Raw genomic sequence first — 25,418 nt, forward strand, 5'->3', positions numbered from 1 at the left:
CCTAATAACCTTTAAGTAAAATCTTACAGATGTGAGGAGAAGCCAAAATCACCTCATTACACTAATATGACGCCTAAAACCCCCAACTGTATGTCTCAAGGATGCAAGTGCAAGAGCGCACACACACTCCTGGTGTGCTGACAAGCCTCTGGCTCCTACTGGGTTAATTCATAAGAACATGCTTAAACCCACAAAAAAAGACAATTACACACATCTGCAAGCCATTAAGTCTAATCACATAGTGCAGAAGAGGCAGAATAAGTGAGACCATACTGTATGTTGGCCTGTGTTCCACACTAATATGTAGTCAGGACTGGAAACTACATGCAGAGCTTACTGCTACTCTCATCATAATGAGAATAATCATGAGTGGGGGAAAAAAGATCTTCTCCAACAAAGCCTCATTGTCTGAGGGAGAGCCGTATCGTACCAAACCATGATAGAACAATGGAGCACGCCTTGTCAAACAACTCTTGTTCATCTATTTTCACCCCTCACACACCTGCTCCCGTGCGATGAGTAACACAATGGGATTAAAAGGGATTAGTCGGAGTGTCAGCCCTAAAAATAAACTTGACCATGTCACAGATGACACAAAGTGACACAAAGTGAATGATGTGGGAAAGGTCATCTCTACATCAGATTCACCAGCGTCCTTATTTTTAATTGTTCTAATAAGAAAGAATGTGCAGAGGTGAAAAAGCAAGTGTGTTGCGCTCTATCGGTGTTGTCATGGCCACTGTCGTCGTCTTCCTGTTGACGGAGACAAAGCTTGAAAAAGTCAGCTATCACTTCTTGACTGTGTTTGTGTGTCTGTCCATCAATAAAGAGAAAGAAATACAGTAATTTGTGATGGTGTTGGTGTGTCGCTTTAGGTACACGTAAAAATTACACATATGGTGTATGAACGCATGACTGTTTATTTGCATATTAAGAGTGAATCCTTTATGGATGTGTCATCTTTAATATTTGAAGAGCTTCATCAGCTTGAATATGCTTGCCTGGAAAACAAATGTCTGCGTCACCAAGAGACTTTTTTTCTTTGCAGCTCCATCAAATCATTTTATAATTGTATGTTATGTTTTCGAGGCATCCACACAAGCTAGTGAGTCCATAGTAAAGTGTCAGCTTACCCAAATTACAAAAAAAAAAATGTTCTCACTTAGCATAAGCAGCTCTCTGCAGTTTTCATAGGGTCTATTTCTCAAGTAGTTTAGGGCGGAGGCAGGTACAGTATCTCAAAACAGTTAAAAACAATAAAACCATAATTATCTGTATGGCTTAAATACCACTAGAGATGAGAATATACAGTATATGTTTTGTAATTTGGGTGAACTGACCCTTTAACCTAAAAACCTAATAAATTCATGCTATTTGACAGAAATTAGTTAACTTGATTTAGGTTTTGCAGACTGTGTCTTTGGCTTTCTTGCATACCAAACGACTCTTTTATACTTCAACTAATCGACTAATCGATTAGTTGAAGATTATGCACGATTTTAGTCGACCAAGATTTTCTTTGGTTGACTACAGCCCTACTTTTATTACTGATGCAGCATTAGTAGGTAGTTGGTAATGAGGCAACATTAAATCAAACCACTTAAAACAAAACAAATCAGTCTCAGCGTGCTTTGAGGAGCAGTAGAGGGCACAAATACAATTAAAAACAGGGGAGAATAAACACAGCAGAGATGTTCATATCAGTGTTGGTGAGTTTTAGTATTGTGAATGTTTCCAAGTCACTTCTCAAAACCTGAAAATATGGTGAACATTCATTTCCAGCAAGTCATCAAATGCAGTCTGTTCAATCACAGCTTTTAAATATCTTACAATTGTTTTTACGTGTGCTTTTGTTCATACCTGGTGTAAACACCGTCCAGTATGCCCAGGCGGGCCTCAAAGGCCGGGACGAAGGAGCCCATCTGGGCCATAACACAGATCAGGGCCACCTGGCGAATGTAGGAGCTCTTACCTCCCATATTAGGACCAGTAATTATCATAGTTCTCCTGCCATCACCCTGTAACGGGGGAGGGTGGGGAGGAGCAGTGACATAGACAGAAGGCGAACAAGGGGAGAGACAGAGACACAGAATAAGATATTTGCATGCTGTCCTGCACAGCTGAGGAGGTGGGTGGACTGAAAGCTTGGCTCCTCTTCCTATTGGCTTGTTCTTCTGTTCTGTGCAAGATTAACCTACGCCCACTCCATCACTGAGCGAGGAAGTGTGTGTGTGTGTGTTGTGCACGCCTGTATGTGTGTGCGTCATGTGTGTATTTATGTGTGTGCGTGTGTGTGAGCATAACTATGTTTGCATGTGCTGTTGCAATTTTGTTTCTGAACTGTCTCAATGAGTTAGTGAGCAAGAAAATGTCTGTGTGTGTTTTGGCTCAACTTTCTTTCAAAGCTCTCTGAATGAGCCTGTGCATGTGTGTGTGTGGGGGGTGGGGGGAGACCAGTTAATTAGAGGATGGCTTGTCCCATTAGGGACAAAGGCCATGTCCCCCATTTGGAAAAAGCTGCTAGGTTAGGCAAGTAGTAGCTATGGTAAGTCTCCAGAAAATGAATGCAAGTCAATGTAATGTCCCCAAAAGTGACCTAAAAGTAAATGTGTGTGTGTGTGTGTGTGTGTGTGTACCTGTAGTTCTGTATGGTTGGGCACATACTGGTTGTGCTCTCCCATCAGTAAGTCTATGGCAGGATGTCTGCCATCCTTGATCATAATCTGACGCTGACTTTCACACACCTCTGGCCTGTAAACAGAGTACACACACACAGTCAGAACTGCACACACACACACACACACAATTAAACACATTCAACCACAATTATATAACACTGTGCACTGTGTTTTGCTTCCTTTAGTCCCTATCTGCTTTATTTATTGTTTAAAACATTGACTGATACTGGATTTTAATGGACAATATCGATATTTAAACTTATAAGAGCCATTTGTATGTTTGTATGTCTCAAGTAAAATAATAATAAAAATACACATTAAAAAAATTGTAAAAATTAGTAAAAATACATCAGTCCATATTATATTACATAAAGAAACTGATTTAAGATATTTTACAGTGGAGCAATACACACTACAGGGCTCCCACACATTTTCACAAACAAAATTTCAAAACTTTTTCATGACTTTTCAAGGAAATAATACAATTTCCATGAAGATTCACAACCTTTAAGTATTAATTTCATTACAAACAACAAAATGAAATTCCATTACTTTTCCAGGCCTGGAAAATGAGATTTTAAAATTCCATGACTTTTCCAGGTTCTCCATGACCGTGGGAACCTAAACACTTTAAGTATTTTAAATAATAAATATAAATAAAAAAAAAAAACATAAAACAAGAATGTACTTGAATTAAAAAAAAATCTAAAAATAAATTTAAAAAAAATCTAAAAATAAATAAAAAAATATATATTCCATTTGCAGCTAATAAAAATTTTCTTGTTGCAATTTACTGCTCTATAATTTCTTATCTGCCAATATATAAGCCGATATATCTGTGATTACCAATATTGGCTTATAACCAGTACCATAGGCCTTCTGAACATGTAGAAAAAAGAGAGACAGCAATAAGAGATGGTTGGAAGGAAAACTGAAACACTTAAATGGGTAGAAATGTACAATATAAAAGATGTGTGTGAGTTTGTGTGTGTGTTTGAGTGAGTGGGAGAGATGTTGGCGATCTGGCTGAGCACGCTGCTGAGCCCAGTGCACACTCCCACACACAGCCTGTCTGAGACTATAGGACACGACACAGGACACCCACACACATGCACACACACACACAAAAATACAAACTCACACACTACATGAACACACACACATACACCAATATTTACGGTCATCATGAGAGGACATCACCTGCAATAGTCCCCTTGTTTAGCCACCTCAGCCAATGAAAAGAGGCAGTCCATGGTTGCTAGGTGACTAATAGCCCTTTTCATGGTGTGATAGTGCTCCCCAAACTGACTACAGAGAGAGAGAGATGGGGAGAGAGGGAGAGAGGGGGGAGGAAAGAGATTTTCAAGTGTAAATTAAGGTAAGTGCATACTGTGTTCTTAGCAGACGGCATTGATGATGCACTTGACTAAAACAGATTGGCAGGCCGAGAGCTTTGGAGGCATCTCTCTGAACCAGAGCCTGACATGTTCTTAGCAGTTTTCATTTAAGTTCAGCCATGTATGTGTGTGTGTGTGTGTGTGTGTGTGTATGTGTGTGCATGCAACTGTCATACTCCAGAAAATTGGTCCACTCCCTCTGGCAGTCCAGCAGCAGCTGCTCCCGGAGCTGCTGCAGCTTCTTGTAGCGCTCCACCAGAAACGGAGAGTGATACCTGCTGACAACCTTAGTACTGTAAAGGAGAAGAGATGGAGGTGAAGTTAAATAAAGGAAGGTTCAGTATCTACTTATAGCAGGTGCCTGATGCATTCCTGAATCAATCTTTCTTTGTTAAAAACTGACATCATATACAGAGCTTCAGGTACCTTTTTGCCTTCTGAACCCTTGAAATTAAGCTCTGCCTACTTGTTACCCATTGTTAAGAGTCACGTATGTTAATGTGTTATGATGACCAGGTCAACCAAAGAGTTTAAGAGATTAAATTAGAGGATTGTCTAAAAATGAAAAAAATAATTTGAGCAGCATAAATGTTTTATTCAGCTTTCTTTTCATGTTAATCATCTCGTGACCCCTCAGATCCACAGATTTGCAACTCCAACCACCGGAATGGAAACTGCTGCCCTAGAAGAGATTTATAATATGTACGTACTGTATATTGCATGAAGAAGAGTCCTGTAAATGAAATTATAAAATAATAGACATGGTGGAGAACACCGCAACTAGGCATTTCCTCTGCTGATTCCATAATTTCAAATTTTAGGCCACCTCAGAGTCAGAGTGCAATGTTTTCTTTGTCATTCATTTTTTTTAAAGTTTCTTCATCAATTCATAGAGCATTCATTGATTTTTTTTTTAGCAATTGCAGGCAGCAGAACAACATGAAAATATTAATTTAGAGTTCTATCTACTGTAGCCACCTGACAAATTCACTTCCATTTACCTCTGTTTTTTAGTTTCCATTTAATATCTTGCTCTTTAGCTTCTAAATTCTCCACTATTCACCATCTAGTCGCTAACTTTGTCTGTCTGCTGCTTCGCTCTGGACAGGTGTTCAGAGGGTTTACCAGAGCTGGAAAAGAGGTTGATTCAAGCAGTAAAACTGAACCAAAGGATTAGTTTAATCTCTGAATTACCCAATAGTGTAGTTCAAACGCAAGTATTGTTGCTATGGTGACTTGCAGTTCAATACTATTGTGCAGTGATTTGGAACTGCTGATCTGAACGACGTCTCAAGTGTCCTAAATCAATAACCAATTTGAACAGCCACCTGCCAGCCAATCGGAAACAAGTGCTTTCCGTGGCCATGGTATAACATATATACAATATATATTTAACATACATCAAAGTCCTCCTCCACTCAAAAATGTGTTTTTGTTCTTGTTCCTTCACTTGAATGTTTGAACTTCACTGTGCAGAATGACTTATGTGCAGTTTCACATTCATGTGCTGAAAATGGAAAGTTTCTCTGTGCTCACCGTAAAATCTGAGTTTAAGGCCCGTATCTTTAAACATCATTGGTGACATCACAACTAGTTTGGGAACCAATCCTAGTCCAATATGCAACTTTCCCAAGTGTGATGTGGAAACTTGAAACCTCCAGCACACAAACACTGAGAATGGACTTTACAGTGAAGTAGGAGACATCTTGCATCCAGCAGACATTCAGAGATGAACAATATCTGCATATTCATAGATTGTGGTTTTTTCAGTGAGAGAGAAGGAGAGGATACAATTTTAAGGATTTTAACGTGGTAACTGTACTTTATTTGTGGAAAAACAATATCAGACACACATTATTATTCCAAGCAGAGTAATTTTATGTCTTAAAACCTGTCTGAAGGGGATTTTTAACAATTATCACCTTGTTTCCTCATTGCTAAGTTGCTCTCTGAAGTGTTTTATGTACAGTGCATAACATATAATGCTATCCATTACCCCATTCAGTGAAAAAAAATCTATTTTTGCAACTAATTCTCAGGATATAAATCAGTGCAAATGACACTTCAAAACTTCTAAAAATATTTAAATTCAACTGAGAAAGAAGGTTTGTCAGTTCAGAGGTCATATTTAACACCACAGAGAATGACAGTAAGGGTTACTGTCATATCACTGTCCTGATGAAAGTTTCTGTGACTGTGTGTGTTTGTCCTACATGTGTATGTGTGCTGCAACTGTGAGCTCACCTGCTGATTTTGACCCAGTCAGGTGGAACGGTGGAAGACCGCGAGTTCTTCACCTCAATCAGAAACTGAGGGCAGAGGAGGGCAGAGACTTTGATAAATAAGACCGGAGCAGATGGACAACAGAATGTGTCGCTGTTGATTAAAACTGACACACAAACACACACAGATATCAGATCATCACTGTGACTCAGTCTTCTACCCAAATCAGGCCATCAACCTCCCACCTGTCTTTCACTCTTTGCCTAAAACACACACGCACACACACACACACACACACAGACGATACCTCCTGTCCGGACACAGTCGTGTAGTCGAGTGCAGGGGCCTTCAGCACCAGCCTGATGTCTTTGCGGTGGTCTTGGATCTCATTGAGCACGCTCTGGATCTGCTCCCTCCTTTCCTGCAGCACCGGGAAGCCGGACAGATCTGAGAACAGCTCTGTCTTATTGCCAGACCTGCACAAACACCAGTCCAAATGTGACAGCTGCCGGTAACATATCACAACACAGACACGCAGTAACGGAGAGCATCTGAGACATAAAAGGTTAGTCATCCTACCTGTTGAACAGTGAAAACAAAATAAATAAATAAATCATCCATGTGTCACTATTCATTCTGGTGCTCCATGCCACCTGTTGATCATACATCATTCTTACTGTGGGGTGTTTTTCTGATTTTCACATAAACGTAGACATAAACATAGGAGCCTGATGTCAACCTGTTAGATGAGATTTACTATGCTCGAGTGTTTAACAATCAAACTGAATGAAATTAACAAGGAAATTGGATGAAATTAATAGTAAAAGGGTCACATAGATGTCGAGGACACAGATTTACACATTTTAATTACAAAATATATTTAACAAATCAAGGTGTTTAAATGAATTTGAATGCAGTCTCCTGTGGCTCTCAGGTCTATTTCCAATGAATTTGATGTCTTTGTTCTCATATTAACAGGCAAGTTAAATTGAAAGCCAATCTTCCCACAAACTAACTGGATTATGTTTATTAGTCAATAAATCAACAGATCTTTAATAAACAGCAGCTTTAATCATCAATGTATCATTTTACGTCAGTTTTTCTGGTTCCAGCTTTTCAAATGTGACAATTTGCTGTTTTTCTCTCTTCTTTATCATTGTGAATAGAATATCTTCTTATCTTTTGGACTGTTGGTCACCTCGGGCTGAGAAAGGATGCAGGGCACATCTCATTATTTTCTGGCATTTTATAGATTGAACAATTAGTACAGAAAGATCAATAGATGAATCTATATTGACAGTAATTGTTAGTTGAAAGCCCTGCACTCTGTATCCACCAGACTGCAGTAAGTGTGCACAACAAAGCAAGTTAAATGATCAAACATAGACTTGATTGACTATTCTTTTGAAATGAACAATAATGCCACTCAGACACAATCTATTGAGAGTCAATCACATTCTGAGCCACGTATCAGTCATTCATAAAGCCATCCTTCACCATTATTAAATGACTATTTTTGTCCCAGATTTGTGTATCAAAGTGTGATTCCTAAGGGCTATTTTACTTTGTAATCGTTTTTTCTCCCCTTTTTTTCTGTGCAGTTTCCAGATTTTTTTGTGGTGGGAGGATTATCGCAGCTGAGTCTAACTACTCAGATCGTCCTCTTTTACCCCCGATTATACTCACTTGGCCGCCTTTTCATTGAGCACCTTGAGGAAGCTGTGGGCTGGAGCCAGGAGGTCAGGAGTGTCCAACAAAAGCCCTTGAAGCAGCGCCGAACTGATCTGTGCTTGGATAGCTGGCAGCAGGGCCTGCAGTTCCAGTCCCAGGCGAGAAAGACTGCTACTAATGAGGTAAAACTCCTGTGTGGAAGACTGGAGCACACCAACACAAGACATGCAAAATATTTGAAGTGTAAATAGTTTGTTCCAACATATTGTATTTCAATTGCACAAGGAGCTGCATCTCATCACAAAAAAAATCTATCAGCCATTTATAAAGCAGGAATTAAGAAATACCTTTGTATTCTTATTATACATATATACACACACATATATATGTGTATATAAGTTTGTTCTGTTATTGGGAAAGTCTGTAAACCAGCGAGATTAGATCACTAAATCTCATCTGCATTGGATATGGCAGTCAAGCAGCAAATGCTCTGAGAGACACCGCTTATTAGCAAGTCTTCACAACGGGAGCTTTAATACAATAAACATGTGACGGTGATGTCATCAAACGGCAGATACAGAATATAATCAGAACTTCAGTCATCACTATGTAATATCTATCAGTCTTTATTACTGTTTATTTATCACTGTTCTGTCTAGAATTTAATACAAAGTACGGTGTGTAATATTTCAAACACGATCAATACTGCAGCTTTGAAAATAAAATCATTTAAGATGGAACAAGATAATGATTAATCAATGCTCTGCATGGAAATGCGTCAGAAAAGAGGGGATATTGGAGATTATATTGCCTCATTATTGCCATTAGTGATGTCACAATATAGTACCAAGTCATGAAAGGTTAATGAGTGTCACACCGACAATGGTTTATGGTATTAATCACATGCTGCCATTTTAATGGTCCCCCATGTCAGCAGCCCCCATGTTGCTCTTTTATGAATCCAAACAGACAAGTGACTGGAGACCACAAGCATGCCCTCCCTCGCATTATGTCAATGGAGCCAGAGGGACACAGGCCATTACACACAGTCCCATTTATCTACAAATGGGCAAAGTGATAATTAAAGGTCACGTGTTATGCAAAATGCACTTTTTCATGTCTTTTCAAGATATGTTTTTCTTTCAGTAAATGTGTGTGCACAGTTTAAATTTGGCTCCCTTTATGATGTCATGCATAAAGAGATCTGTTGAACATAGACCTCCCCCTCCAGTGCTCCAGCAGGCTGACGACCACCCAGTGAAAGCCTATTGAATCAAATATTGAACTGAATCAAAGTTCTGTTGTTGGCTGCAAGAATCAACACAACAGTCTTTATGTCCTCCCATCATCTGAGGAAGTGAAGCGTTGGATCCACTTTATTTTTGATGGAAATGCCCCAACAACGACCAGAAAACCGTTATATATGTGTGTGTGATGGATCGATACCGGCTGTCCATGACCCGACCTCAAACTTGGAAGCAGTAAGTTTTAAGTAAGTTTTTATGCTGTTTTACTGTTTATTTAGCAGGTTAGCCCTGTTGAACCTGGCATTAGCATGTTGTGTGGCTATTATGGCTAGCAATGTTGGACTAATGTAATATTGAGGGACAGTCAAGATGAACTGTATGAATGTTAAGCCTCATTTGAAGTCAGCTGAATAAAGACAGTAGTAGGATGGATGGTGATAACTGTTTTTTCATGTTGCTTTTTATGGAAGGTTTGTTACATATTAGCCCGTTCTGCTCCATGATCCTAGCCTGTATGTGTGTGTTACTGCTGTAACATTATATAAATGTAATTGATAGACATACCATGAAGGTAACGATACACATGTGAAACAGAAATGAACAAACAGCAGGTATTCCTTTGCTAGGCAACATTGTGTAACTTTGATTAGCACCCAGTAGCTAACTTTCTCAGACCATAAAGCTGTAGTGGTCCTCTGTAGCAGTGTGTGTAAAGTCAAGCTGAAGCTAATACGCCCATTCTGGTCCACAGATACACTTAGTGTTAGTGTAATACCAGTACTAGTGACGCTACTACGGCTCCGTTGCAGTTCCAGTATGAATATGAATACTGTCAACAGCCCTCGGTCTCTTTTGTTGCGGTCATGTAATCTGGCATTGTGTCAGAGCCGGAAAGCCACAACCAGTTTCAGAGTAGGGTGCAGTGAGCAGCAGCTCATTTGCATAGACACAGAAACAGCCCATCGAGAACACGACTGAAACAGAGGAGTATAGAGGTATGCTAGAATGCATAATATCAGTGGTGTTTTCAGCAAAAAACTTCAAAGACATGTTCTGGGGACCTCAGAGACCTATATTAACTTGGTGAAAAGGAGTATAATATGTCACCTTTAAGGCCTCTGTGTGTGTATGTGTGTGTTCAGTGACATTTGATGATTTTCTTTTTTCTATATGAAGGAGTCAGAACGTTGAGCATGAAATAAGACATCAAGCTAAGATCAGAGTGCCTCTCTCATCTCTGTACAACACACACACACACACAGACACAGACACACAGGTGGGATGAAGCCTTCTGACATTTCAAAGATGGGTCCGATGGGAAATGAGATTGTGTCAGACAATCGGGTAAGTGCCACTGAGGCGCCTGTTCCCTGTTGTTAATCAAGAAGCACACCATAAAAAAGAGAGAGAGAAAGAGAAGGAGAAAATTATCTTGGTTTTCATTTTTATGCAAAATAGCAAGAAAAAGGAGGTGTGCTATTTTACATTTCTAATTTCAGATTTTTGCAGCGTTAGTTTATAGCCAATGTTTTTAGCAGTTTTAAAGGATACACATGTTTCAGCTTAAGCTGGTGAGTAAATGTTAAAATAACTGATAGGAATGATGACAAAAATATGACCCAGGCTGTGAAAATTGAATTTTCCTTTAACCAGTGTGTGTAAGTGGGGCAGACATGTGATCCATCAGTCTCAGTCTTTTGAGCCCTGTCCCTTTTTTTTTTATTACTTTTTACCTTTTTGTGGTATATGCTACAGATGCCTCTCTCCAGGTCAGGCAAATGTGACAGCAGGGATCTGACGGAGTTTAAAGTGAGAGAGTCCGACTCAAGAATCTCCTGCACCGCATCCTGCCTCTCGGAGATAGACCTGAGGGTTTATGGAAGGAAAGAAATGAAAGAGGAAATGAAAGAAAGGTACAGAACTGTAGGGAGGAATGAAAATCAATGTTTTAAACCCAGTCATGGCCTTTTTTTTTTTTTTTTCAAAAAGACATTTCAAAATCAGAACAAATAACTGCAAAATTGCCTCTGATTAGCATAGATGTGCTGTGGTTTACTGATGGCCTAAACAGGCACTGCTTAAAGTCAAACATCTGTGAGAGACGTGACTGCAGTGTTACTATCGTGAGTGAAATTTCTTCATTTTCTAATTTGTGTTTGAATTACTTTAGTTGCCATCTCTGCCACATACCTTCTGGTGATGAAGTAGATGCTTAGAGTACTAAAATGTGTTTGTCTAAAGCTTAAACAAGTTGCCTTGATTTCTAAATTACACTTAACTTCCTGCAAAAAAAAAAACTTATTTTAAAAAGACACAATGAGTACAAAACCTGCCTGTGATCGTAAACATCCAGCAAAAATGAACTGAAAAAAGCACAGAGAAAAGCTTAGTGATGTTATAAAATGAGCATCAACTCACACTCAATCATTGATCTGTGCTGCTGTGCTGTGTGTCTTGGAATTAATGTGCTCGGGTGTAATCTGGGCTTTATTGATGTTGATATTCTGTAGAGGAGCTATCTGTATAATCTGAGAGCAGTGCCCAATCCACAACTATAATCCCTGCACAGTGGGAGGGAGCGACACACAGAGAGAATACTCACACAATCAATAAATGGATAATAAAATTACATGGCAGAGAAGAGACCTGGAGAAGTACAGCAGTATTATAACTGAGAGGTTGTTTATGACACAAGCACTATTGAGTCCGTTGCAGTGTTTTTATTTAAAGTGCTTTTTATGTGTGCTTTTACCCTGCAGTGTTTCAAAAAAAGAGGAGCAGCTGCTCTTCTGGATGAAGAATTATTCCTGGTCCTGAAATGGCATATAATCATTCATATGAAATAATATTAATCCATACATCGATTTCTGTCCCACTGTGACGAAGCGAACGCAAAGCTGCTCCTGTAAGAATCTTTTTGATTAGGCTTCTCAAGCTGTGTTAAAATCCTCCAGCCTGCACTCAGACTGACAAACCAGAATCCAAACCATTCAATTCAGATCTTTATTGTCCCACAAGAGGAAATTCTCTTTGCAGCAAAGCAGCTTTGAAAAACAAAACACATAGCTCTAACTCTAACCTTAACCATCTCTAAACTAAACATGACAAAACCATGTGATTGGTAGAGCATCTTGTGGATAGGAATAAGCACCTGAGAGGCTTAATCATGGAAAGAAAGTCCCCAAACTCCAACTGTTAAGATGTGTTGTTAAGCACTATAAAACTGAATAACAGGAACAGAGAAAGAAGCTGAAACAGTTCGGCACTGACAGTCGTGCTGCAACAGAGGTCAGAGGGCTCCTGTACTCACTGTGGGTCTGTGAGGGGCTGGCTCACCCACTTCCTCATCAGTCTCCTCCCAAACGGAGTGCGAGTGTGATCCAACACCCACAACAGACTGCCCTTCACACCGCCATCTGTCTGTTGTCGAACAAACACACGCACACACAACACCAATTACACGTAATATAACACACATACACACAGCTTGCAACAAGTTAGAGGAGAGGGTTTAGTTTGAATGTGACATTATCCAGCATTACTATGGTTCTTTCAGAAAGGAAGAAAAAGTAATTATGATGTCATTAATTCAAGACGTGAGCAAGTGATCGAAGCCACAAGCAGTCAGTTGGGAAGACTTGAACTGAGCTTGAACTCCGTGTGTGATGTCTGTGCGTGTACTGTACAGGATGTCTACTTGTCTGACACAAATGCCACGGCAGAGTCGTGCTGAACTTTTGGGCCGTCACCCACGCAAGCCTGACTAGTCACTGAACATTTTGTTTTGCGATTGGAGGAACAATTTAACTCACCCATTAAATGTTTACAGTCCATGGTGCAATGACGAGTATAAACTGATTTCTCCGAGTTGCACAAAAATCATGTGGACAGTTGTCGTGACATTAAGTATATAAGAAAGTATTTGCACTGGAAGGTGTCCATCTACCTGGAAAGCTGCATGATATTTCTAGCTGGCCAGCTGTGGACACGGCTTTGTGCTGACAGATTGCCAAAATGGAAGATGCAAGTAAAGTAGGTCAGTCAGAGTACTCTCCAGGCTTTTACTTAAGTGAATGTAACAAACATCATGTTCAAGCTTTTTAACTGATGTGAACTTCTGTTCAGCAGTTTCCCTTGACCTGGCTCTAACCAGAGCAGAAGACACAATCACATTCAATCATCCCGCTGTGCAGTCAAAAATCATGTAAACATGTTTTTTTTTGTTTTTTGTTTTTTTAAATTGAAAAATATCAGAAATGCTTTTGTCTTAGCCAGCTGGGGGGCGTGTCTGAGGCTTATTTAAGTGACATTAACTGGTAGGTGCTACACCGTGCGGAACAGAGACAAAGTTAACCAACTGCTGTAGCTACAAGTCATGGGCAGACTGTGTGTTGCTAACAGAGATTTTGAAGGGCAATGACCAAACCAGCATCTAACCAAACAGAGGTCAAATTTTTAGGTATGTTTACATTTCCTAGCAAATGTATGTTTGGTGGCTCGTTCAACAAGCTAAGGTGCAGGACAAGAGGTGTGTTCATGTTTATAAGTTAGATAAGAAGGAGACTTTAGCAGAAAAGCTTGTTGTTAATAGTCTTGTGTTGTACAGCAGGATTCTGACTCTGCCTATGATGTAAAGCCACATTATTGTTTTATGCAAGATTTGATTTGCTTTATGGAACATTATTTAATCATGAAATCATATAATATAAATTTCCAAATGAAATTAAAAAAGGCAGTTTAAAGCTGGAGTGCGGGACTTTTGTCTCCCCCTTCTGGATATTTGAGTAATTACAAAAACACTGTCTACACCTGCATACAGGTGAAGTTTCAAATTCTGACCTGGTAAAATACCAGAACATCAAAGCATATATGAGACAGTAGCATGCACTCCTTGCATAGCCACACACAATGAAAAAGTAATAATTAGGCCTGTGTAGTAAAATGACCTGGTTTCAGCCATGTAAAATACTCTATTCACACAAGTTTAAAAGAAAAATGTTGAAATGCTTTGTCACTTTAATAATCTAACGCTGGACTTGTAACATGATTTCGACTCATGACTGAGCCTTGACCTGGACTAAAAAACAGTTCTGGCTCTCACCAATGTAATTTAAAAAGCATAATTTTCTTCACCAGACGTCCAAAGACAAAGTGCAGATGTTTCTGTTTAGCAATTAGTATACATGAGGGGATCATACAGTACGGTGCAGTGCGCACCATGTATCATCCAAACAGACTTCACCCCTTCATTATGCTCGATTAGTGGCCATGACAACTAAAATATGTGCTTACTGTATCTATTCTACTACTGTCAACTTTTGTTGTGTCTATTATTCCTATTTTATTTGTTACTTTCTTTTTGATATGCAGGTATTAATGGAAATTTCTTGCTTTGATGTTGACTACATTCCCATGTGCTGCTGTGTCAAATTGAATTTCCCCTACAGGGGATCAATAAAGGTACATCTTATCTTATCTTACCTGATTGTTGAGGATCTCCAGGTTCCTGAGGGTGGCAGCACTGAGGGTCATACCCTCCGACTCAGAGTTCAGACGTCGGAATGAGCTACATGGAGCACAAAATCTTATGACAATGTAGCTGCACAATGTAAATAACAATAACTTATCAATGTATCTGTTGGGAAGTTGTTTTAAAATGTAAAGATTGCGATGATTCCACAACTTTTCCATAAATCGAATTAGACCAACTCTGACTGAAAAATGGTGCTTCTAGGCTTGTGAAATGTTAGTGTTCATCTCAAAAAGTTGTAAATGTGGAAAAGAAAGAGCTAAACGCTGCACAAATTCCCTTAAATCTGCTGTCCTGTGGAGTCCATCACGTCTCTCAAAATCCCACGCTATCCTAGGAATCTATTGACCAGTGTAAACCCCTGATAGTGACAAAGCTTGTATCCCGTGTTGCTAAGCGTGTGTGCGTATACATTTGTTTGTTTGTGCGTACCTTTCACTCCTAAGAATTCTCTCTAAGTTGAATTCTTGGAGATACTGGATGAGAGGCCCCAGACAGCAGATCACTGGGCTCTCCAAGGATACTACACTCGACAGAGAGCGAGAGCCTGGAGGACACAGACACATGAACACATGCCACATTTTCATCATTACAACACAACCATGAGTCACAGGCCCACTCCTCAGATACATCCACTGTGTTACAGGCTGTCTTAGTCTCAATAAGACTACATGATTAACTGGAGGAAATAAAGAGTAAAAGATTGAAAAATACAGATTCGTACAGTTACACAAACACACACCTTTGTCCTGGGTGTGGCAGTAGAACTCTGTGACTGTGTTCATCGCAGTGGCAAACTCAAACTGAGCGCTGTCCCTCTTCTCAACTCGTACTCTGTCATCAGCCTGAGCACTGGAGGGAAAAAAATGACACTGCTTGAAGAGGTTCAAGAGGTCAGTGGTGCTTGTGACTTTCAGTACAGACAAATGACGCTAACACAATATCTATTATCTGATCAGCTTCCTGTGTAAGAAAAACGAGACACAGAAGCACAGAGTGTTCCAGCCGTCCTTTTGTTTAGCTCAATACACACACACACACATACAAACCTCAGTCACACACACACAAACACACAGTTTCCCTGCATCTCCCTGTCGCTCCATCGCATTTCCCTATTGCTCAATTCATTCGCTCGGTATTGCTGCTTTCAAGGACTCTGTTGCTTTTGTCCGCTCTGTTGTTGCTGGGGCAACCAAGGCAAACACGTGGCTCTGGACGCAGTGCTGGAGCATTTTCATTCTTCCGTTTCCTAATGCTTACACACACACACACACACACACACACACACACAGTCACACACATAGAGGAATCATCATCTTTCACCTCAGCCACTGGTTGGACTGGGAGCAAAGATCATATAAAAGTGATCAATATCGTATGCGCATATTGTGCCAGCAGTGCAACTATGACCATTAATCATTCAACCAGTCAATTCAACCATATTATGAGGTTTACAAGAACAGCGGCAATTGCTGGTATTGATCCAGAGACAGAGGGGCGCAGTGTAGCATTTCTGCAAAACCCAAACAGGACACCGTCGTTTTGCACCAGGGTTTAGAAAGTTGAGTTTGAGGTTCATGGGAAACTACAAAGCTGGACACTGGTTCAGGTTTATGCAAACAATCGACCAGTGGTTTGAGTTCATCTCATAAATCCAGTCAAAATTAAAGGTTTAGTTCACTTTAACTACAAAAACAGACACTCGTGGTATCTAGCCTGCAAATAGTTTTGGTTTGGTTTGATTTGAGATCTTTGCCTCCACCCCAATACGTTATTCTTTTGTGCTCACTGCATTGAAAAATTACATTTACACAACTACACTTAAACAAAGCTGCTCTGGCAGCTCTGTGAGGCTGTACTCAGGCCCAACAGTGTTTTTAGCTTTATGCTAACATCGGAATCATCTTTATCTTCATTGACTAAGTGCGTTTAAGCATAAAAGGAATTTGACTACGGTTTATTGGCTCTCAGTGTACTTACACACAACACTATAATAACAATAACATGCTCACAATGATAACATGCAAGTGTAATGTTTACCATGTTAACCATCTTAGGTTAGCGTGTTAACATGCTAACGTTTTCTAACAAGCCCTAAACATAAAGCAAAGCTGAGGCTGATGGAAATTAGTTAATCATCAGTTTTGCAGGTATTTAAACCAAAGTATTTAACAAATTATAATTTTGATGATTGTGCTATATGAAGTCAGGTGATCAACAAAATCACTGGCATTCATCTTTTAGAAAGCTTGAATGTTGAGATATTTCAGTCTGGACCAAAGTGGTGGATGAACCAAAAAAACAACGAACATTAGAGCCATGCTGCTACCGTGCCATTAAATTTAATAGCAGTGTGACTTTCCAAAAACAGCAGCGCCATTACTCTGGATAATTCACAAAGCATGTTGTCAATAGTTTCTGTTACAGTGGTAGAGACAGATATCTTAAAATCTGCATAAAATAAACCAAGAAAATATGTTTCTCTTTTTGTAATTTTGTTGAACTAACCCTTTAAACTCTGCAGTGCTTCACATCAAGAAGTGACGCACCACTTTTTTGGCATTGATGTTTTTGTTTTGTTTTTTTTTAAATGCTCAGAGCACTATGATGGTGGTAATCAATCAAAAGCGAGGATGGCTAAAGGTTAAGTCAGAGATGTTGCAACCCAGAGATCAGAGGTTAGTGTGCAGTGCAGATTAAGGTGCTTAATTAGTATCTATTGCTGTAGGGTGAATATGGAGCTCTGATAGTGGCCATTTAAATCTACACGCACCAAAACACATACATTATGTCAGTTGGTGTGTGGGTCTATCCTGATACATGACTGCTGTCTTACCATGTACCCAGAATGTAAAATTAACTTTCACAAGCATCAGTCATCGACTTAAAATCTTTGAAAAAGCGAGAAAGCAAGAACATTTGTGTTGACAGCATCAGCCAGTGAGCTTTTCAGTCGCTCTAATCCCCTTCACCGCTCTGATCCTGACTCATGACTCCAGGCTGTAGATGAGTAAAGCAACTAATACTGCACCTAGCTCCTACCAACCACCCAGGGACTCATTACCTGCCGCTCCATGGACACACACACATCCCGTTGCCAAGGGGCCCGTCTCGTCAGCCCACCCCAGAGACACGGAGGCCTTTGAGCCAACGTCAGTGGCCACAAAAATCCTGTTTTAAATGTTCACCTGGGTGGTTCTTGCTTTAGTATTTCTTTTTTAATGGGTTCCTAATATAAATCAACAAAGGGTGACTTTAATGTGATATTAACAGTGCCAATGATGATCTAAATTAAAACATCTATTTCAGAATCATTTGTGCATTTTAAGTGTCATTATTTCCAGTGTAAAAGAAACTAATCACCTGGAAAAATATCTTGGGGGGTTGCCAACGGTAGCGATCTGTAATTGGCCCGACATAGCTGAGTGTCGTGTATGAATATAAATGTGATGAATTTTCTGTCTGAGCTGAACAGACAAAGCTGCCCTGTATTTGTATGATACAGGCTGCAAATTGAGGAGAGTATTGTCTCCGATGAGCACAACGCTAGAGAGCAGTGCTGTTCAAACACAATAATTGGACTGGCCTTTACAAGCCCATCTCCGCTATAATCACTCAACACGGATGGCTGAAAGAAGGAGGAGGAGGAGGAGGGAGGAGAGAGAAAGAAAAAGAGGAATGAATACAAATGAATAAAATAATTCCAGAATGAAATTTCAACTGAGAAAAAAAAAAGGTCAGAAAATAGCCACTGAAATGAAAAGGGTGAATAATGAGAAATGTGCACAATCAAGGAGTCACAGACAAGAGAGGCAGAAAGTAGCAGACATCCCTCCATTTATCCAGCCATCCCCTTCTAATTCAATCCACTCCACTCCCTCCCACTCCCTCGCTTCATATTCATTTTGGCATAATGCAACAACAGGCAGCCTCCAGAGGAAATCATCCCCACTCGTGTGAACATGCTGGGTGCAGACTGTCAGTGAAGGGGAGCCGGATGGCAGCACGATAGGAGGCAACAGGTTTCTGGAATACATCAGCTCAACGTCACTGTCGCTGGCCGTGTTGTTAATCAGCCGATGAGCGAAGGGAAAACCGTTTATCTCTTCTTAAACACAGTAGTCTGGACTGCATTAAATGGAAGTCTACATTTGCATCAAAGACTCAGTTGAGGCTTATTAGTCCAACCTAAAAGTTAACAACTCCCAGTTGTGCCTGTAGGTGCATATGCTCAGCTAACCACTGGGAGGATTTGACTGCCGCCAAATTTCTAAGTGTTGATAATTTTAGTCTGAATACTTTTTCCACCACTTCTCTGGGTACAGTTAATGTTGTAAACTGTACATAAACTGTAAAAAAAACTCACACATTTATCAATAGTAGCCTGCTGCCAGCCAACTTCTATTAACTTCCGCTTTTTGTTTCAATGTTTTCGTCATCTATGATTTATCTATGATTTATCTTTGTAAAAAGTATTATAAAAACATCAGGTAAGGAGTAAAGTCAGTCTCTGAACTTTTAAAATAGACAAGTTGGCCTCTGGTTAGCCCTGCGGTGGAGCTGAGGGCCATTTTCACACAACCTCTCAATGAGCCTGCATTGATTTCCTCATCCAGACTGAGCCCACAGAGTTCCAGACAAACAACTGTCTACCTGCCTGGGGAAATCTAAGCACAATCCCCCAGAATGAAATAAACTAAGTACACACATTCACACACACACACACACACATTATTGCAAACACACAGATAAACAACACAGCTCTGCACTTCAGCGAGAATCCACTGTGGTGGAGTAAATGGGTGCAGACTGCCCCCTAGTGCCCGGACAGCTGACTACCTGTCATTGGTGATGCTCTGCAGGAGTCTGTGGGTTTGTTCTGAGAGGTCAGAGGGCACCAGGATCTCCACAGGGTTGATCTTCAGGAGACGACCCTCCAGCTCAGAGCGAGACTGACCATCAGGGAAACAGTCGAACAACACGTCTCCTGTGCTTGGCTGAACCGCCTGCATACACAAAATTGATGAACACATCAAAGAAATACCAAAAAAAAAAAAAAAAAACATGCATAAACCAGGGTTAAAAATGTTCTTGTCTTTGACGCCTTTGTCTGAATTATAGAAGCATTTTAGTAATTTTTCCAGGATCATGTTGCTATGAAATAATACATTCAAAATGCTCATACTACATATATATATTCATTTGCTTGAAACTGAACACTCTGATCATCAATGGTCCATATAAATTAGCGCTCATCAGACTCACCACCAGCCCCACAGTGAACTGCTTCTTCAACTTGTCCCAACTCTCCCTGATACACAACAGGAAGCTGTCAGGAGGGTCCGACACCACGTCACCACACTCGCCCTCCTCCACATCCGCCAGTCTGCAGACCGGGTTTACATCTCAACACATTGTTAAGGACAACGTTTTAGATATAAAAGGTTACAAAAGGCTGCTTTAAGAACACACACACGACATTGACAGTCTGTAAGGATACCCTCTCCCACCAGAGTGGACTTTGTGTATAGAGCGCTGAGCTGACGAGCAAACAGAGCGTTCCTGTTTGCCCCTGAGGCTTTGATCGCAGATGTCTCCGTCTGCTTAACCACACCCACCTAGAAATTAAAGACAATATCGTAGCTATAAGGACAATAAGACAGCGTGGAGAAGCTTATGAGCAGCGGCTACTCTGATCCTAAACAGCTAAACAGGAACTATATGCAAGATGTATTTTATACCTTGTGTCCGTGAGACACCAGCCGCCTGACGTGAACAAACAAGCGGTGTGTGGGAATGCTGCACGTCATGAAGTTATGATCCAGATGGCAGATGATATTAAGCTCCTTTGCTGCGATCTGTAATCACACACATCCACATTAATGCCTGTTTAAAAATATAGAAAAATGTGTGTATAAAGACAGAGGGCACCCTTAAAAATGACACTCATCAACACAGGAAAAATCCTTTAACCAGCATTACTAAGTGAGATACCACCAGTGGAAAAAGGACACTTACACACAAAAATAAAAAACACTGACATGTCTTTCTGCCAATTAAACATCAATATACATGTATTTTGTATTAATACTGTTAATTTCCTCCCAGTATCGTGAGCACAGATGATACCGAGTTCTCACCTCTGCATCCTCTCCAAAGAACCTGTACTTGTAACCACACTCCACAGCCAGCAAGGCATCATTATGCTGCTGTTTCAGCTGGATGACCTGCTGCTCCAGAGGAGTGAACACACTCTTCGAACGTCTGGATGGAGCGCTAGAGTCTGACGGAGGATTCAGCTCTGCAGCCCTTCCTCCCCCACCTCCACCTCCTGGCTTGGCAAACTGAGAGAAGCAGAACCCCTGGAAATAGGAAAAAAAAAAAAACCTAGATTACTTGTAAACAATAGTTTACCCAGTTGTCAATCACTTTGTCTTTTCAGTAGCAACAGTTTGTGTCCAGATGTTTCCCACTTAAAGCATTCAGTTCTCCATTTCCCACTCATGCGTGTTCACTCACTTTATCTTTTATTTGTACTAAATGTCTTTCTTTTAGATCATTGCTGTTTTATCATAATATTTGGAGCTTAAACATGCAGTGAATGCTATTTAACATGCAACTACATAGTGTTTCTGTATGTACAGTATCTTTGGGTTATGTGAAAGGGGCTTAAAATCAAATGTATTATTATTATTACATTATTATTATTATTAGAGCAGCAGAAATTTCATCAACAACTATTTTGATAATCAAATAATCATTGTAGTGATTTTTTAGCAGAAATGCCAAATATTACAGCTTCTCAAATGTGAGGATTTCATATTCTTATGTGTCATACGTGATAGTAAACTGAATATCTTTGGATTTTTGGCTGTTGAACGGACAAAACAGAACAAAACAAGACATTTGGAAATGTCACAATGGGCTCTAACGGGCATTAATAGGCATTCTAATAGGTATTATAACACATATTTTTCACAACTCTCTGAAATGTTATAGTAAAAATTATCAATCAATTAATCAAGAAAACAATCTGCAAATTAAACGATGACGAAAATAATTGTTTGTTGCAGCCCTTCATCATTATTCTGTCATGGAGTATTTTCAAAGATATCTCAGCAAGAGAGAAAGAAAGCTGCCCTTTGCACCACAAAACTCAAACTCTTGTGTGCAGCACATCACTGATCTTCTATAGGAAAACTGATTTTTTTGTTTCTCCTCCTCTAAAAAGGTCAGAGATGAGAGGCAGATCCTGTGCTACCTTGCTTATGGATACTTTAGCAAGGCAGACTGGCATCATGAGAGCTTGACATTTAACTCTGGGCCGACCTGCTGCTGATGTTTAATACCTGTTTTGAGGCAGCCAGTGCTGATTTCTCCTTTTCTTTGACCCCCTCCTCCTCCTCCTCCTCTTCATCATCCACATGCTCCTCCTCTGTCTGCTGGAGTCTGTTATTACTGCTGTGTTGATCTGTAACGTCTCGAGGACACCGGCCGCTGCTTCCTTGCTTACAGATTTTACTGCTAGCACCGCCCGTCTCCTTCACCTGCCTCTCAGTATCACTGGGCTCAGCTGTGCAGGTGAAGCCTCTCAACTTCTCCAAGGTGGAGGAGCAGAGGCCAACTGCCCCTCTGCTCGACAGCTGCTTTGTCTCTGAAGAGTGAAGAGATACAGTTTAAGCATCATTGTTAGGTAACCTAATCCTAATAAATGCATTCTAATACATCTTCACCTGTATGCATTCAGAAAGATTTGTTCCTGCCCTTATTCTACACCTTAGAATCTAAGAGCAATTCAGGTTTTAATCAACCAAAATAAACCAGGAGCAGCTCCGCCTCACATCACTATCAAACTATGACAAATCAACAGCAGCATTTAACACCACTGCACACACTGCTCGGTGAAATTTGATGTTTGGAGCTGTGAAGGGGCTTCAACCTACAGTACCAATCAAACAGTTTGACACACTTTCTCATTCAAGTGAATGAGAAGGTGTGTCCAAACATGTGTATATCTAATGATTATTTTGACTGATAATGCAATTGTGATATGATTTGCAACATTAGCGGGAATGATAACTTTTACGTCATTATTCTCATTTTCATTGAAAAACATACTAAAATGATTATGGTGTGATTTTTGCAGGGATCTGCACCAAGCAAAGAATATATCTGTAGAATATAATGCGTAGGCCAGGACATCTCTGCAGTATGACAATATTTCATTTAAAATAGTATTTTGACACACATTTCTCCTTTAACAAATATTGTACCTCCTGTGATTTGAAAATTACAGTAGGCCATATTGCAATTTCCATAAAATTTCAATTTCAAATTCACTCCTAAAAGAGGGATGAGAAGAAATGCTATGCATTTTCTATTAAAGATCCCCTCCAGGCATGAATTAAGACACATAAAATACTCTGCTTGGAACAATAATGTGTGTCTGATATGGTTTTTCCACAAAAAAAGTATAATTACCACTTTAAAATCTTAAAAATGGCATCCACTCTTGCTCCCTCATTAAAATTTCCAGAATCAATGAATATGCTTCACTGAAAAGTTCGTTCTCAGTGTTTGTGCAATGGAGGCTTCAAGTCTCCACATCACACTTCACACCAAGTTGAATACTGGACCACGTCTGACTTCAAAACTAGCTGTGAGGTCACAAATCCTGCTCATAATCCTGATTTTCAATGAGCACAGAGAAACTTTCAACAGATAAATATGAAAACAGCCTTCTGGTGTCAAACTCTGCACAGTGAAACTTGAACATCCAACTGAAGGGGCAAGAAGAAAGACACATTTTTGAGTGGAAGAGGATTTCAAGGGTTTACTGCACTCACCTTTAGTGCTCTGACAGGGTCCAGTGTCACAGTCTATATCCTCCACCTGCTGGTCTTGGTGGGAAAGCTTGGCTCGTTTTGTTGGCAATCCACAATCATCATGAGAGGAGAGCTTTTGCTGCAGAAAACAAGAAAAAAAAGCAGAAAAACAGTCTGATTGAGTAATTAGGAAACTCAGAGTTAACTTAATCTGGTCTGATCTGGCCAAAGCACACCTCACCTTGCCTCTGGAAAGCTGCTCAGCAGGATTTGGAGTGTTGAAGTACCTGCTAATGGAGGTCTGAGCGGTGCATGACTTCTTCAAAGACTTTGGCATGTTTACATTTGGCCTCTTATTGGATTCATTATAAATAAATGTGTGCACGCGCAGAACTACACAGTGACCTGACAAGCTTTAGCTGTCCCGGCTTTTCAAAACAGAGCGGCGCATGTGCTGAGATCACGCAGGCGCGTAAATGACGCAGCCAGCGTCAAGCAACCACAATATATGGAGCTTCCGGTTATATTTTTCAAAATAAAGTAATTAATCTCGCCCATGTCGCAACATTTTGCATGTTTTTTTAATCTTTTTTACAGACTGTTTTTTTATACCTTTCGGACTGGAGGTACTTGAAGTAGAAATATTTTTATTTTGCGATACTGCAGATTAAATTGTGCCTCCAAAACACACATGAGCTCATGAAATGGACGCACATTCATAGTTTAAATACCCAGTGTTATGTGAACAAGTTAGATCTGGACTATCTAAGTCATGATAAAGTACAATTTGAACACTTTTTCTTCCACTTGTGGCATGTAATCTTATCTGGATAATTATTACGCTTTTATTTTTGAATCAATTGAAATTACTTCCTGTCTTGTGACCACTGGTTTCAGATCTGCACTTTTAGACACAACAATGTACACCATGTATAGGCAAGAAAACTGGTGTAATACTGTGTGTCATCTTAAGAATGAATAGCTGCTAGATAAAAGTCATTGTTGATATATTGTTATAATATTGCGCCTGAGATAATTATGATATATCAAATTATTTCAAAAAATGATTGGTTGAGACCAGGTGGATCCATACAGTCATCATGCTGGACTCAAAGCTCCTAATTAGGGAATAGAAACCAGTGGATAGTCGCAGCCTGACTTACTGGATGGTAAACCGGATAGACATGTACCTCATTAAATGGGGAAAATATGTCAATCTTATTACTTATTGAGCTTATTATGTGATACACAATTAGGCACAACCCATATTAGGTTAAGGCGGATTTCTTCTGCTAAACAATCAACGCTGGACTGTCATGGGTGAAAAGTTGTAACCACTATGCGAGTATTTGAACCTACCAGGCTTGACTCATCTTGGTGTGGTGTAAACAGTAGACTTTTAATGCACCTTATTTATATGAATATATATTTATTTTTACCTTTTTTGTTCATGTTGAACCTTTCACTGTTGGGGAATATCTTGTTCTGGGTTTATGTACTGTTTCCTGTCATTTATTGTGTTGTGAGGTTATGGAAACAAATAATAATTTTAAAAAAAAACGTTGGTCATAAAAAAAAAAACATGATTGGTTGAGAAAATACATGCCATCTTCCCATAAGACAGATAAGGTTTATTCTCACAACAACATGTATCTAATTAGATCTTTAGCAATTTAATAGTTTTCGTTGCATTAGGATTTAGATAGTTATAATATCTGGGGAAAATTCTTAAGTTTTTGTTATTTGGACAAACTGCATGCTGACGACACTCCTGCTGGCAAGCCAGACTGTATGTTTAGGGCAACATTAAGGAAGCGAGAGTGCTTTTTCAGTATCTGTAGACGCAA

General features: G+C 39.8%; 1 protein-coding gene across 1 annotated transcript in view; it reads right to left on the bottom strand.

Moving 5' to 3' along the window:
- The window catches only part of msh3 (mutS homolog 3 (E. coli)), a 44,027-nt gene extending 19,997 nt beyond the window's left edge, over positions 1–24,030 (bottom strand). The window contains exons 1-20 of the mRNA XM_067613827.1: positions 23,813–24,030; positions 23,593–23,710; positions 22,096–22,400; positions 20,887–21,108; positions 20,488–20,604; positions 20,247–20,364; positions 20,012–20,151; positions 19,586–19,752; positions 15,489–15,598; positions 15,179–15,293; positions 14,698–14,782; positions 12,527–12,636; positions 10,950–11,082; positions 7,985–8,172; positions 6,606–6,774; positions 6,320–6,384; positions 4,252–4,368; positions 3,879–3,986; positions 2,637–2,751; positions 1,861–2,018 (exon numbers count right to left, since the gene is read on the bottom strand). Of these exons, the coding sequence (XP_067469928.1) occupies positions 1,861–2,018; positions 2,637–2,751; positions 3,879–3,986; positions 4,252–4,368; positions 6,320–6,384; positions 6,606–6,774; positions 7,985–8,172; positions 10,950–11,082; positions 12,527–12,636; positions 14,698–14,782; positions 15,179–15,293; positions 15,489–15,598; positions 19,586–19,752; positions 20,012–20,151; positions 20,247–20,364; positions 20,488–20,604; positions 20,887–21,108; positions 22,096–22,400; positions 23,593–23,710; positions 23,813–23,908 (2,756 nt within the window). The 5' untranslated portion in view covers positions 23,909–24,030. The remainder of the gene's footprint in view (positions 1–1,860; positions 2,019–2,636; positions 2,752–3,878; positions 3,987–4,251; positions 4,369–6,319; positions 6,385–6,605; positions 6,775–7,984; positions 8,173–10,949; positions 11,083–12,526; positions 12,637–14,697; positions 14,783–15,178; positions 15,294–15,488; positions 15,599–19,585; positions 19,753–20,011; positions 20,152–20,246; positions 20,365–20,487; positions 20,605–20,886; positions 21,109–22,095; positions 22,401–23,592; positions 23,711–23,812) is intronic.
- Positions 24,031–25,418: the final 1,388 nt, after the last annotated feature.

Source organism: Thunnus thynnus, chromosome 2 (assembly GCF_963924715.1).
Source record: "Thunnus thynnus chromosome 2, fThuThy2.1, whole genome shotgun sequence".
NCBI lineage: Eukaryota > Metazoa > Chordata > Actinopteri > Scombriformes > Scombridae > Thunnus > Thunnus thynnus.